The sequence below is a fragment of the Vitis vinifera genome, chromosome 4 (assembly GCF_030704535.1).
Source record: "Vitis vinifera cultivar Pinot Noir 40024 chromosome 4, ASM3070453v1".
Taxonomy (NCBI): Eukaryota; Viridiplantae; Streptophyta; class Magnoliopsida; order Vitales; family Vitaceae; genus Vitis; species Vitis vinifera.
In genome coordinates, this window is record NC_081808.1 from 10,673,368 (window position 1) to 10,689,959 (window position 16,592).

Here is a 16,592-nt window from a genome sequence, read left to right on the forward strand (position 1 = left end):
GAAATGTACTTTAGTTACTTAAGCCTAGTTAATAGTCTATATAAACCCTCTTTTAGGGTTAGACCAATTGAGACATTCTATTATCTTCCATTCTTTGAAAAATAAAACCTAGCCACCTGTATCCCTTAAGGAAGAGAAGCCCCCATTTCTTTTATGCCTATATCTAAAGAGAGCCATTTGGTGGAAGACTCTAGGATATGAAGGTTGTTTTACATTAGTAAGGGATTTGAGAACATTCAAATCAAAGGTATGTTCTAAAATGCCTTAGGAACATTACTTTTTAAAAAGGCATATTTTACAATGCTTAGAGATCTTAGATGCATGCTCCCCTTTAATTAGACCCTAAAATCCCAACAGGTTGTTCGTCCAATTAAGTGTAGTTTCAATCTCTTGATTACATCCTTTAATCAAATTCTAAATTTTTGTTGATTTGAAAAAGTTAAGATCCCATCTGTATGTAGCCTTTTTTTTCTGATGGATACATGCCATACTCTTATTAAGTCTAAAAAACGAATATCTTAAGATCTAAGGGTTATAAAAAACTTGAACAAACTCAAAAAATCTTTAGGAAAATATCTTGTCCAAAACCTTAAGTATGTGTCTAGACACCTTGATTTTGAAACACTGAAGCAATCTTGTCTAGACAATACTTAATCTTATTTAAACAAGATTTAGGCAATGCATGGCTAATCCAACACTTTGTTCAAACACCATTCATTCTTGTCTAAACACCATTATATTTAAAACCTTCAATTTCCATGCATTTTGTTAATTTTTCATCTCCCTCCTTTGAGTTTTATTCCACCATCCTATGAGCCATTTCCACTATCCTATGAGCCATTTCCACTACAAGAAATTTGACTTTTAGCTGCGAATAAAATTGCAGCTAATAGTTTAAAAGTTGTCACTAAAAGATTTAGTGATAATATTTTGGTTGTCACAACGTTGTCGCTATATGCATTGTCACTAAATGTTGTAGCTGTCACTTTAAAATATTGTCATTAATTATTAAAACTTTAGCCGTAATATATCTTTTATAGGTAAAATTATGTTTTTAGTGACAATACCTATTACCACTATTTCAAATTATAAAATAATATATTTTATAGATATGTCTAGAAATTTCTTGCACGTAAACTTTTTAAAAATCTTGTTATAGATGAATGAGAATATAAAATGTCACAACCAAGAATAATTAAAGAATATACATTTTCATAATCAACTCATTGAATCCACTTAAATAATTGTTTATACATAAACATCAATATGTTGAATATTTTAAAGGGATTATAATTGGAAAAAAATGCAATGTCAAAATTGATGAACATTCCATTTACATAGTATCACGTCTCTAACCTACAAGAAAATAAATGAAGAATAATCAAATTACTATTACAAAAAAAAGAAAACCACATATAATATTTATTCATGATTGTATAAAATCAATATATTTGAAATAAAAGATTAGTTTTAATGCATCATGGTATTAAAGTTTAAGGAAAAAAAAAGTTTAATTAAGATTAATTGCTTTTGATTCATATATTTAAAAAGGTTAAAAGCAAAAATCTCAAATCAATCAAATTTTAAAAACAATTAGTATTATTTTTAAAAAATAACAAATATATAATTTTGCATTATAAGAAAAAAAAAATAAAGTAAACTAATTTAAATACCTTAGTGTTCTTTCAACGAAATGCTCTAGAGAGAACCTACTTTAAAAGGAAAAAGTTAAAACTATAACAAAATCTTTTTATAAAATAATTTTATATAGAAAGCTTTTTTTACTTATAGTTAAAGTTTTGAAAGGATATAATTAAAAAATTTGACAAAGTCACTTAATATAATAATTTGTTTAAAGAATGTTTACTTGGTTTTAATATGCTAAATTTCTCAAAAAGATAATATATATATATATATATATATATATATGGTAAGATATTATAATAAAAGAAAGTTTTCTCCTTTTCCATTTTGTTAGCATTTGACTTACCTAGAGTATCTCTCCACATGTCATATCAATAGTAATTTCATACATTTAAAGTGCATAATAAATATATTAAAATATGAAATTACAATATAAATTATTGTTTAATCCTTTATTTAGATTATCTTTAATTTAAATGTTAATCTTTTAACTCATTATAAATATGATATATATTCTTATTTTAACTTTAATCACAATAACTCTTAAAGGAAATTTAAGAGAATAAAAAAATCAAATTTAATTTTAGAACTATAAATTAAGTGTAGAATTAAAAAAATATTATCCTAAATGTGAAATTTAATTATGTGATTTTTTTTTCAAAATTTATATAAATATAAGGAATATAATATAAATTCTTATTTGAACTTGCATTCAATTTTTTTATTTGTAATAATATTTTATAAAAAAAGATAAGATTTTATTTAATTATAAAATTTAGTTGATATATTTTATTTCTAATTTAACAACTAAAAGATGGGTATAACATATATTATCACCTTATTTGAGTTTGTATTATGATTGTCTTTTATTTTTCATTTGTAAAAACTATAGGTTGTTGTTACAATAGTAGCCACTAAAAAAATCACATTGGTAACAATAAATTATACTTGTCACTAATATTTTTTTTCATATATTATGTATGTCAACAAATTGATAAATAATAATTTGTTGTGATATTAGGAGTGTTAGTAAATAATAATTTTATAGTATTTTTAGTGGTACCATTTCCTGTTGCCACTAAAAGCAGTAAAGTGAATACAACATGTTTAGTGACATTATTATAATTTTACCACAAAATATTAGGATTTAGTGACACAATATTTTTTTTGTTAAAAAGACTAATGAAGTTTATTTTTGGTGGCATATTATAAGTGACAATAATATATTGTCACTAAAATCAAAATTCTTCATAGCATTGATGACAATAAAATAATAATTGTCATTAAATCATTTTCCCTCTAAATTAGATGGTGCCAAAGAATTAGTGACAAGATTTTCCTATAACATTTATGCTATCATTAAGTATAGTTATTATTATACTTTTAGTGGTAATAATATATTTATGTCATCAAAAGTATGTTTTTAGTGGCGAAATTTGAATTGCGACTCAAACTCTTGTCATTAAAAACCATTTTTCTTTTAGTGTCCTTTCATGCTTTTGTTTATATCTTAACACCTAATGTAGCCCACTTTTGAAGCTCTAAATGACTATCAAACATTCACTAATGTACTTGAAAAATTATGATGGAAATCTTGATGGAACAAAATTGTCAATCTTAAATTACATAGTATAATGTACCAATAGATGTTATCCAACCATGACCTACACTATGCTCCAAGGTCCATGATCAAATGTTTGATAGTGTGTTCGACTTTATCTCTAATGAAGAAGAGTATCACTAGGTTAATGAGTAAACAACTTTAAGGATAAGGGTTGTCACTCTTACCACTCCTTTAGAGGATTGTGGGACTTATTTTTGTACTCAAGTTAATAGGCTTGATTCTCATATGACTCGAGAGAAGGAGCCTTCAGTTGGAAAGTGTTAAGTTGCTAGCATGATATTTAAACATCTAGATGATCAACCTTTGAAATTCACTATTAAGATTGTAAGTACACACACACACACACACACACAGAGGCTTGCATAATTACCTATAGTGCATGAATCACGCTAACCAAGATAAGATGGTCATATTAAGTCTTAAAGTAAAGGTTAAGCAATTTTGCAAACTTTGATTTCAGAGAACTTAGCTTGTTTTTTAGTTGACTCAACGACTACACTCATGGAAAGAGACTTGAGAGTAAGGAAACATCCTTTCAAGAGAGTGGAGAGAAGCTTGTTGCAACTGAGTCTCCTTTGTTTTCCATGTGACAAGGCTTCTATAATGAATAGGAGTGGGCTAAGAAGTTGGGCAACCAAGTTGTCAATCTTAAGGCTAAACTTTCATTTGACTATTCTTACTTTTTTGGTTTGAAGGAAGACATTCTTCATCGTGATTCAAAGATCGATGATTTAAAAGTATATCTAAAGAGGAAGTCTTAAGAGGCTATTAATAAGACATCTATTATCAAATCTTTCACTAGTGAGGTCATTGTTGCTTGTTCTGAGGTTTCTTTGGTTTTTGTAACTCGATTGTTTCCTTTGTACAACAAGTGTGATTAGCCAAGTTAGGAAATTAGATCAATATTTAGGAGGCTAGATTGAAGGAAATTAAGGAAGGCAAGGAGGTTAAAGAGGATGAGGAAGGTGGTGAAGGAGAGGGAGATGCCTAGCAAGGGGTGTAATTTTCTTTTTGCTAATGATATTTTTCAATTGATTTTGTCCTTTAAAATTGGTTATGCTTTTCAAGGTGTTTTTTTCTAAGTTATTTACTTTTTATATAGTTTATATTTTCCCAAAAGATGTTTAACTTGGACAACTATTCTCCTTTAGGTGATTGCTTGCATGGGATGTAGGCCATTAGGGGCCACTTATTAATGGTCTTCCTAATGAGATACTTGATTTGAGAAACTATTGTCCCTTAGGTGATTTCCTGTGTGGGACCTGGATCTTTTGAAGAATTTGTTATCCTTTTTATTAATAATACTTTCTCATGTTACACGTGTGTCAAGGCAAGGGATATTTTTTCCATGTAAATGTTTAATATAGTATAATCCTTGTTTTTGGACAATTTTTACTTTATATGGTCTTTCCTATTTAGGTGATAATTTTCCTTTTGTTGGGTCTCACATATTGTCAAAGACTCTTCATAATATTAATTTCCTTTCTTGGAACTACCTTCATGGTGCCTTCTTGTTGTGTATAAGGCTACTATACATTGTAGATAGTATGCAACTCTTAAGGCTGATACTTTTCTCCTTACTTCAAGAAGGTTAAGGTTTAGGTTTAGGCCTTGGTTGCGATTAGGTTGGCATGTTGTCTAAGGGTTGATGTTCCAATCTTGATGAGAATAATGACTTCTATGTCGTATGTTAGAGTGAATGACATTTCTCTAGTTGATTCCCTTTTGGTCATTTGATGACCAATAGAACAATTAGGAGTTCAACCTCTCACTTCCCTTTGGCTTTGTTAAGCCTTTTCATTAAATAGTTTAATATGGTTTTATTGATTGCTTCTACATAACCATTACTTTGTGGATGCCTGGGATATTGACAATTTTGAGCTCTTTTCATAGGGTTTTAAACTCTTTACAATCAAACTAGGTTCCATTGTCGATGATTATCGTTCAAGGTATTCTAAATCTATAAATGATGTTTTAAAGTACAAAGTTTTGTACATCTTTTCCTTTGATTTGTATGTATGCTTCCACTTCGACCCATTTCTTATAATAGTTAATGGCTACTAATATTTACCTTTTTTCATTTGTTCCAATGGTAAAGGAATGATTATATCTAATCCCCATGGGTTGAAGATCCATGGCATGACCAAGGTTGACTTATTTCTTTAGAACTTTTTGTAGTATGAGGGTGAGCCATTGACATTTGTCTCCTTTTTTTTAGCATTTGCTTAGGAATCCATTCTCATGCTAGACAAGAAGTATCTTTATGTCAAGGCTTAGTGTTCTATGGTTTTTCCTCCTTGTGTGTGCTCCACATATCCCCTCATGGATCCCTGTTTAGGCACATTCTAATTTTTCTTTGTTGAGGTGTTGAAGGTAAGGTCTTGTTAAGGATAGTTGACATAGTTCTCAATTTATGAGTTTATACCATGCCTTTTCTCTTTGTAAGCTTTATGCATCATTTTCACATTTTAATGTAGTCCTGTTTTGCAAATGGAGGACTTAGGGCTCCATCCATTATAGACACCTACTTTGAATGGTATTGACGTGTACATGTTCTTTTATGCTTGACATGTCTATTAATTGTCCCAAAGGGATCTAATAAAGGATGGTTCCTCTAGAGGTAACGATGGCTAAGGAATTTGATTCTGGTTTGAGAGCTCAAGGAACCTATGTTATAGTGATGTCATGAAACCACTATATTGTTTCCTAAACCTTCTCCAAGTACTTTCCATGGTTGGTCCTTATGCTTTGAAGGTCTTATAATTTGTCTTATCATAAGCGAAGAATTCTTATAGATGCGAAGTGTGGGTATGCCCACACTTGATATTAAATTGAGGCTTGGTAGTATTACTTTGTACTTTGATTCATTGTTAGAGGCTTTAAATCATATTTGGATATCTTGTTTTATTTTATTCACTTTTTAGGGACATTAGGCACATGTCGATTCCAAAGATTACATTGGTTGAGGAGTTGTCTACATAAAGCTTCCAAGGTTCCCTGCTTATATCTTAGCTTTTGCTTGGACAAGGTTCACTAGTGAAATTTATCAAGAAGTTTGCCACAACTTCAGCCTTGCGAGCTAGAAGTGGTTTGTAATTGATGTCGAATTCATTAAGTTCAATTGACCACTTGACCATTTGCCTAGAGAGATCAAGTTTGGCAAAGATCATTTAGAGAAGCCATCTTGTCACTATTTTTATTGTATGTGCTTGAGAGTATGCTTTTAACTTTTTTTGCGGACACTTTTAGGGAGAGAGAGGCTAACTCAACAAGAGCATAGTGGGTCTCTATGCCAAGTAGGGCTTTACTCATGTAGTAAACTTGCTATTACACTCCCTTCTGTTCTCTTTTGACTAGGACAATGTTGACCACATTAGGCGAGAGTGCTAAGTATAACTATAAGGTTACCTTCTACTAAGATGACCAATATTAGGGATTTTGTTACATATTGTGAGTTTCAAAAAGGCATCTTTGCATGCGCTATTCCACCCATGCACTCATTTGTTTTTCAGTAAGGTTAGAAAGGGTCGACACTTGTCTCTGGCTTTGACAATTAATGACCCCAAGGTTATGAGGCATCATAGAAATTTTTGCATTACCTTGGTTGTGGTTGGGGACATCATTTAGAGGATGGCTTTAATCATTTCTAGGTCATGTTCTATTCGTTGCTACAATATTAGATGTTGAGTATCCGGAAGCTCAAATACTACTTGTTGTGCAAACAAGAGCATTAATGCAAATATATTAGAACACAAAAATAAAGCAAACCATACAAAAGATACACGAGGTTTTAACATGATTCGACTACTCATGTCTACCTCTACGGATGAGAGATAACATTCTATTATATGATAAAAAATATTATAAAGGAAAAAAATTAGATATAATTAGTGGGTCTCTTCGTATCTTCACCCTAAACCATGAATCCTTTTGCTACACTAGGTGTTTCTCGCTATTCCTTACATCGCTATTTCATTTCTCTCTCATAAATATTTTTTTTCCTCATAACCTAAAATATTATAACGATATTCTTATTAGCTTTTTTTTGTTCTATAAGAAATCTAATTATAATTGCTTATAAAATTAAAAAATATTTTATATAATATTCCTTTTACAAAAAAAAAAGTATATTCTAAATAGGAATTTGAGATATGTTCCCAACACTTAAAATTCTAAGGTCATATTTGGTTAGCCAGATATGACATGAGATAGGATAAAAGAGAAGATATTATATCATATCTCATGTTTGGTTAGTCTTAAGATAGGATTAGTCATCTCACCACTTATTTTATCATATGTTCAATCAAACATCGGATAACATAAGTGGTGAGATATATTATTAATCCTTTTTATTTTTTTATTTATCCCTTCTACATGGGATATGCTAATCACATGCTAAAATATGAGTTATGAATATCCCATGTATCTTAAATTTAATATTTTATCAATTTTTTATTTTTTTATATAATCATTTTGAAAAATATTTTTTTATTATAAAATAAATTTATGGTTAAAAAAAAACTAAAAAAATATTTATAAAATAATGTTAATAAATGATATATAAATTATTTTTATATATTGAATAACATAATATAAAAAAAATTATTTAAAAAGTTTAAATATTTTAGTCATGATAATTGTTAAATATAAGATAAATTTAGTTTTTCAAATAGAAAATATAGGAATGAGATATAATTTTTATTTTAAACATTAAAAATAATATATATTTTATATTATTATTTTTATTTATTTTATAAATTAAATATAAATATAAAATAAAATAATATAACTTATTAGATATGTTACCTTAAAATATCATGTTCATGAAATATTTACATTCAAAAATATCATATTCCATTGAAAATTATTACATATATAATGGAATGTGATATATCAAGATATATATATATATATATTGTATTTATCTTATCCCATAAAAACGTTGGTTAAGAATTTACTAGAGAACTTGAAGGCACATTTGTTGGTATTTAATTGGAAAAGTAGGGGTGGGTCCGATTAGGGATAGAAAGAGGAGAAACAATTATCAAGTTTGTTGTGGATAGAATTAGAATTAAAAGTGACTCTTGTCCGTTACCTTTGTCTAAGCCGAGTGTTCTTTTAATGGTTGTCTCTGGTGTGGTTGGCTATGCAAGGATAGAAATGATGGCTTCGGTTATATGGTGCCTTAAATGGCTCAATTATGCTCTTGTTTAAGGTTTTAATCTTTTCTACAATGATTACGATATGGGCTTTAATGGTTTGATAGTTTCATGGTTAATCAGGGGTCAGTCCATTACGATGACATTCTTTTTATCTTGTTTTGGGCCGTATTGCTTTAGTAGTGGTCGTTCCCTACAACCTCATCGACTCGTGCTTTAGTATGATGATAATAGTAGTCTTGTCGCATTTATTATGTAGCGGCGTGATAGGCCCTTTGATGGTGTTGTAGCTGTCGTTGGATGGTTGTATCATGCTGCTCTTTGTAGTGGTGCCATGTTGATCTGCATATCCCTACATAAAGCCTTAAATATAAAGCATTTAGTTAAGGTATAAGACAACTGCCCTCTTAAAGCTCCTTTGCCATCCAGGGAAAGCTTAATACTTTACCTACAAGCCACTCTAGTTAAAATGGACAAGAAGGCTAGGGATTTTCTATAGCTAAAATTGAGAGATGTTTGTAATGATACAACATAGGGATTAGGGATGGCAACGGGGCGGGTTTTTTCGGGTACCCGTCCCGCCCCTAATGGGACGGGGTTTAAATTTAATAAACAGGTTTTAAACGGGTATGAGATTTTTTTTTTTAACCTGGGGCGGGTTCGGGTATTGCCTCATCCCGCCCCGCCCCGCCCCGTTTACATATAAAATCAATTTTAAAATTAAATTAAATTTAAATTTTAAAATTAATTTAATTTAAAATTTTATTTTACTATTTTTAATATATAGATAATAATAAAAAATTTAATAAAATAAGTTATAAAAAATATAATAATTTTATTATTTATAAAATATATTTATTTTAATGTAATTAAAAAATTTTAAAGTAATTTTAAATTAAAAAAAAAAAAAAAAAAGCTAAATGGGGCCGAGCAGGTATGGGAATTTCCCATACCCACCCCGCTTTATTTTTTAAATGGGACAAGGATGGGAATTATTTTTAATAAACGGGGCGGGGTTGGGATGGGGGCGACCCGTCTCGAACCCGCCCCGTTGCCATTCCTAGTAAGGATTTGATATGCCACATGGCACAATTTTTTACACCGTCGTTGTAGAGATTTATCTTGCTATAAATGGCGAGACAAAGGACAAATTGATGAAGGATATATGGAAAACTTTAAGAAAATAAACAAAAAGCTACCTAAAACAAAAAATTTGCATTTATTTGGATTTTATTTTTATTTTTATCTTGGTTGTATTTATTTTATTTTTGGTAACAAATATTGTTATATATGTATTTTATTTAGAGTGTATTTGACACTATATTCGAAGTATTTTTAATAAACATGCTTTATCTAAAAGTATTTATAGGAAAATCATCTATCAATGTTTATTTATAAAACACTATATATAATTTTTCAATACTATAAGTGATATTTCAGATTTTTAAAAATGTTTCTTAAATTTTATTAAATACTTAACTTTTTTTCAAAAACACATTTGAAACTATAAATACTCTCTATTATCACTCCGAAACAAATTCTTAAAGTCCGTTTAATAGTGATTTTATAATATTTTTCAAAAGTGATTTTTGGAGCAATCACTTATTTATAAAGTAATTTTCGAGGAGACTTTGTTTTTTTTAACTTTTTGCTAAAAGTAAATTGCTTTTAGACTTTAGGTTATTTGTTTTTATATTATTTCATGATTTATTATAAACTTTTTACTAAATAGAAAAAACCAAAATATTTTACTTTTTTTAAATAAAAAATGTAATATATTGGTTTTTCTTTACTTTTTAATGTTTAATAAAAATAAAATATTAAAAAAATAAACAACATAATACTTAACACTATTAAGTATTAAAGTTCTATTTAGAATTAAATAAAAGAACAACACTACTTCACCTAGAGTGCATTTGGTAGTGATTTTAGGAAGTGTTTTTAGTTTTTTTTTTATGCTTGAAAGATAAAAAATTTCAAGTGTTAAAATTATTAGAAATACTTCCTAAAATTACTATCAAATCCACTCTTAATCTTCTAAATTTTTAAAAATAATTTTCAAGTAATTTCCAAACCTCTAATTTGTTTATGATTTTCTAACCACTAAATCACTTGCAAATCCATTAAAACTCAGTAATTCCACAAAATAAAACATGTAATATTGTTCAACCATGCCTCAAGTGAAAACAAAAAAAAGAGCATTTGAATCATAAATTAAGTCGTCTCGTGTATATGGATTAGTTCGATCATATCCATGATGATGATGATTTCATCAGGAACTAAATAGTCTTCATTATCCAATAATTTACTTACAACTTTCCAAGATCCAAATAGTCTTCACTATCAAATTATCTACTTACAATTTTCTAACGGAAACATTTTCATTCATGCGGATTCGGAGATATAGGACCAAAAAATTGCTTCTTAGTGAAGTAATGAATTTCTCAAACTGGTTAGAACCCAGCTTAGTTTGGTAATATATCAACCTATAGAGCTACAAAAAGGGCAGTTCAGGTCCGGATGTTCAGACTTTATACTACGCCCCAAAAAAATATATATATACTCCAAAGCACCTGAATTGCCAAAAGAAAGTTTTTAAGCAGTATATATACAATGTCAAAGAAAAGAAGAAAAGAATGATTCCATCCCAGGTTAGCTTTGCTTCTCACTGGAATTTTCTGGCTTCTGTATTCTTTTCTTTATCTTTCCTATGTAAAAGGAATGTTCTTTCTTCTATCCCTACACCCTTCTTTTGGGGGGACAATTTTCAAAGACAATAACTTGAAGAAACCAAAAGGAAAGCTGCCAGCATAAACTATTAAACATGCGCATCAAAGTCCTGCCATATATAATTCGGAACCATCTGACTTGACAAACACAAGCGGCATCCATTTCCAAGTATTCAGTCAGAACTTCACCTTCATTGTTTTGAACTTTTGTTAGTTCAAATGGCTTCTAAACCGACCTTGAAGAGAGCTGACTCAATGGCTGAAAACATGCCTGACGCCTTAAGGCAAAGCCGGTACCACATGAAGAGGTGCTTTGCGAGGTACATTGGAAAGGGGAAAAGGTTGATGAAACTCAACCATTTGATGGATGAAATGGAGGCTGTGATAGATGACAAGAATGAAAGAACCCAGGTCTTGGAGGGTGTGCTTGGCTTCATCTTGTGTTCCACTCAGGTAAAAATTTCTGCACTCTCATTTCCCATATTTGTTTTTGAGCAATTCATCAGGATTATGAGTACAAGCTCATTGATAAAATTCCAAAGATTTTAATCTGAAATGTATCTGCAGGAGGCTGTGGCTATTCCTCCGCATGTTATCTTTTCCATAAGATCAAATCCTGGGTTTTGGGAGTATGTTAAGGTGAGCTCCGATGATCTTTCAGTGGAGGCCATTACAGCAGCAGACTATCTGAAATTCAAAGAAATGGTCTTTGATGAGAACTGGTATGCCCTCTCTTCGTCTTAATTATGAAACATGTCTCCTTTTTCCTTCTCATCTTTGTATGAAACCCAACAATTAACCTCATCCCAAATATTATCTCAAAAATTGGAATGATAACATTGTCTGAAATCGCAGGGCAAAAGATGACAATGCATTGGAATTGAATTTCTCGGCATTTGACTTTCCTATGCCTCGCTTGACTCTGTCATCTTCCATTGGAAATGGAGTTAGTCTTGTTTCCAAGTTTATGACTTCAAAGTTGAATGGGAACTCGCAAAGTGCACAACCTCTGGTGGATTATTTGCTATCACTAAATCATCAAGGAGAAGTATGGATCCCAGAACAGACTTTAATGCAAATAGAAGAAATGAACTAATGGGGTTTTTGTTTGGGATTCTAATTTTGCAGAAACTTATGATAACTAATACCCTCAACACCCCCACAAAGCTCCAGATGGCACTAATAGTGGCTGAAGTTTTCGTCTCTGCACTTCCAAAAGACACGCCGTATCCAAGCTTTGAGCTAAGGTGCATCTACTTCTCATGTTTCAATTCACTGCAAAACTGTAGCACAGAAATTTGTTATCTGATGCTGAATCCTCCACAGATTTAAGGAGTGGGGCTTCGAGAAGGGATGGGGCAATACAGCAGAACGAGTGAAGGAGACTATGAGATCACTTTCAGAGGCACTTGAAGCACCCGATCCAATGAATATGGAAAAGTTCTTGAGCAGGCTGCCAACTATATTCAATGTTGTAATATTCTCTCCTCATGGCTACTTTGGTCAGTCAGATGTCCTTGGTCTGCCTGATACCGGTGGGCAGGTACAAATTTCCATCAAATAGTGAATAGGAAACCTATTTGTTTGCATGGGACCATGGCCAAACATAAATTTCTCGTGTTATTCTGAACAAAACAGGTAGTTTACATTCTGGATCAAGTTAGAGCATTGGAAGAGGAACTGCTCCTCAGAATAAAGCTGCAAGGGCTTAATGTGAAGCCTCAGATTCTTGTGGTAAGTATCATGACAAAAAATGCTCTGTTATTTAATAGCAGGAAGGCTTAAGGAATAGCCATTGCGTTGTTGACTGAAACAGGTCACACGACTCATACCTGACGCCCGGGGTACTAAGTGCAACCAGGAGTGGGAACCTATCGACAATACCAAGCACTCTACTATTCTCCGGATCCCATTTAGGACAGAGAAAGGAATACTGAACCAATGGGTTTCTCGGTTTGATATTTATCCTTACCTTGAGAGGTTTACACAGGCAAGTATCATCACATCCATGGTTGAGTTCAATCTTCCGAAATCTACCACTGTTAGCTTTTCTTGGTTTGAGTTTTTCTTTCCTTGATTATTGTCGTCTCTCTTTGATATCTAGGATGCCACAGCCAAGATCATTGAGCACATGGAAGGGAAACCAGACCTTATCATTGGAAACTACACTGATGGGAATTTGGTGGCATCTCTCATGGCTACTAAACTTGGGATAACTCAGGTGTTTTTACTCATTAGTGGTAGATAGTTTGCTACTAAATATAAACTGTCTTCTTGCTAGCTACTTACTAATCTAAAATGCCCTGAAACTAGGGAACTATTGCACATGCCTTAGAGAAGACTAAGTACGAAGATTCGGATGTCAAATGGAAGGAATTAGAGCCCAAATATCATTTCTCATGCCAATTTACAGCTGATACAATTTCAATGAATGCAGCAGATTTCATTATCACAAGCACATACCAGGAAATTGCTGGAAGGTCAGAATACTAACCAAATTTATCTGATGCCCATACATTACTGCTTATAAACATTGAAAAGGCTGGTCAACTGGCAGACATTTGGCTATGTTGGCTCGATATCAGAGTGTTGGTTCTCCTTATCTCAAAGGGTTCCCACCTTACTATAAGATAACAGACTATTGACAATTTCACTGCTAATGTTGTTGCAGCAAAGATAGACCTGGACAGTATGAAAGCCACACTTCATTTACTCTTCCAGGGCTGTGTAGAGTTGTTTCAGGCATCAATCTCTTTGATCCCAAATTCAACATCGCTGCCCCTGGGGCCGACCAGTCTGTCTATTTCCCTTACATGGAGAGACACAAGCGACTCACGTCATTCCAACCTGCAATTGAAGAACTACTTTATAGCAAACAAGATAACAATGAGCATATGTAGGTTTTGAAAGGGAAATCATTTGTTCAATTATTTATTTATAACTACCTTGCAGTTTGGAATTTTATGTCTGAATTACTAACATCTGGTCTGAACCTTGAAAAACAGTGGATTTCTAGCAGACAGAAAGAAACCTATCATCTTCTCAATGGCAAGGCTGGACATAGTGAAGAACATTACGGGGTTAACTGAGTGGTTCGGGAACAACAAGAGGCTGAGAAGTTTGGTTAATCTCGTTATTGTCGCAGGTTTCTTTGATCCATCCAAATCAAAAGATAGAGAAGAAATGGCTGAAATAAAAAAGATGCATACGCTGATAGAAAAATACCAACTTAAGGGTCAGATCAGATGGATAGCAGCACAGAATGACAGAAGGCGTAACGGCGAGCTCTACCGCTGCATAGCTGACACGAAAGGAGCTTTTGTCCAGCCTGCTATATATGAGGCATTTGGTCTAACCGTCATAGAGGCAATGAACTGTGGATTGCCCACCTTTGCTACAAATCAAGGAGGCCCAGCCGAAATTATTGTTGATGGGGTCTCAGGCTTCCATATTGACCCCAACATTGGAGATGAATCGAGCAACAAGATTGCTGATTTCTTTGAGAAGTGCAGGGATGATTCAGACCATTGGAACAAGATCTCCAAAGCAGGTCTACAACGCATAAACGAGTGGTAATCAAATAAACTAAAACCCTTCTATATTCACCATTCTTTGTTTCTTCTCTGAACACTATAACTTAGTTTCTTGCTGGGTTTTATTTTTTTGGGTAAAGCTACACATGGAAAATCTATGCAAACAAGGTGTTGAATATGGGGTGCGTTTTTAGCTTCTGGAGGCAGTTGAACACGGAACACAAGCAAGCAAAGCAAAAATACATTCACATGTTCTACACTCTCCAATTTAGGAACTTGGTATTCTTATGGCCTTACGAATTGCCCACTTTCATTATTATGATCAGTTTCTAGGGAATTGCTGTCATTCTCATATGGCTCTATTACAGGTGAAGAATATACCCATACCGGCTAGTGAAGTTCAGCCACCAGTGTCGAGGGCCATAACCAAAGTACCCCCTACACAGAGGCATGTCACCTATCCCACAAATTAATACCTCTTGTTCTAACAAAATTAAACTAATTATATCTTCAAGCTTCTTATAAGTACTTCAAAAATTGATCATCATGTATATTGATCTTCTAGTTTGTAAAGCTTGCCTACCATCTAATCTACATATTTGTTTATTGCAGCACCACCACCAGGCGCTCACAGTCTCGACTGGGAAGGTAAAACCAAAATCCCAGTTAACAGATTATCCTGCTTCTGCATTCAGCCAAGTTAAAAATGATCTCTGATGATCTTCACTTACTTTCAGATTATTTGGAGTTTGAAGATTGAAACACAAGAGCCGCCATTAAAAGTTCAGTTTCTGTTATGTTATTAAAGAACATGATTGGTGTGTTGTAATAACAGAAGCCAAGAGATTCCAGCTTCTGTCTGTACAAGATATCAGAATGTGTAATCTAAATACTCAATTATTGTTAAATCGTGCATTGTCTTATTGGCGCTCCCTCGTGGCCTAATAATTATTTATTAGTATCTTGTAACTTTGCTTCAAGATAGTCTTTAAACCATGAAATAGTTCAGAAAAATATGGTGGTAATCCTTCAAATTAATTGACTTAGATGGTGTTTATTTTTTTAATTTTTACTGAAACCAACTTGCTTTAGATTGCTTTAGATTTCAGATGGTATATTTTTTTTACTTTCTATTAACTTAATACTTATTTTCTATCTTTTTTACTAAATAGAAAAAAATTAAAATATTTGATTTTTTTTAATAGTAAAAGTAATTTGATAGTTTTCTTTGAGAGGAAATCATTTTGATAACAAAAAAAAAAAATGTAGATTTTTTAAGAATTTTTAAAAAGTAGTTTTGTAAGCATGCACTTCAATAATAATGCAAACAAAATTTCAAAATTATCTTTCACTTTTTCTCTCTTTTGTGGCTACCGTACCACACTTTTTTTTTAAATTGACATAACAATTGAAAAAACTCTTAATTGTAATTTTAAAAAAATAAAAATCGACATGTGGCAATCAACTGTCACATGATTTTTTTTTTTCAATCATGCTTAGCAATGTTTTTAAGCTTGACATGTGGAGATCAATATGCAAAATTATTTTTGTTTTTTTTTCCCTCTTTCTTCATTTTACCTTTTGACTTTTTTTTCTCTAATATGTTAGTTACAAATTTTCATAAAATATTTTTAATTTCATTTTTTTCACTCTTTCATTTTTTTTATTTTAATTATTTATGAATATTTTAAATATAAAATAATAATAATAATAAGAATAATACATCATTAATGAGAAAAAATTAATATAAAAATAAATACATAATAAAGAAATTTAACTTTTTATTTATAGGTATGTAAATTCGTCGTGGTTCTAACTTTTTTCTTGATTAAAATGTTTAATATTTTTAATTAAAGAAGATAAAAACTTGGCTGTGGTTCTACCATTTCAATTTGTTAAAATT

General features: G+C 31.5%; 1 protein-coding gene across 1 annotated transcript; it reads left to right on the forward strand.

Annotated features, from left to right (window-relative positions):
- Nucleotides 1-11,232: 11,232 nt before the first annotated feature.
- On the forward strand, nucleotides 11,233-15,621 carry LOC100266759 (sucrose synthase 7). Its single transcript, XM_010650590.3, has 15 exons — nucleotides 11,233-11,609; nucleotides 11,724-11,878; nucleotides 12,012-12,204; nucleotides 12,285-12,403; nucleotides 12,483-12,699; nucleotides 12,795-12,890; nucleotides 12,973-13,146; nucleotides 13,261-13,377; nucleotides 13,470-13,636; nucleotides 13,828-14,052; nucleotides 14,162-14,728; nucleotides 14,830-14,968; nucleotides 15,058-15,137; nucleotides 15,302-15,337; nucleotides 15,427-15,621. Exons 1-15 carry the CDS (start codon nucleotides 11,376-11,378, stop codon nucleotides 15,440-15,442), a joined length of 2,535 nt encoding a protein of 844 aa, XP_010648892.1. The 5' UTR covers nucleotides 11,233-11,375; the 3' UTR covers nucleotides 15,443-15,621.
- Nucleotides 15,622-16,592: the final 971 nt, after the last annotated feature.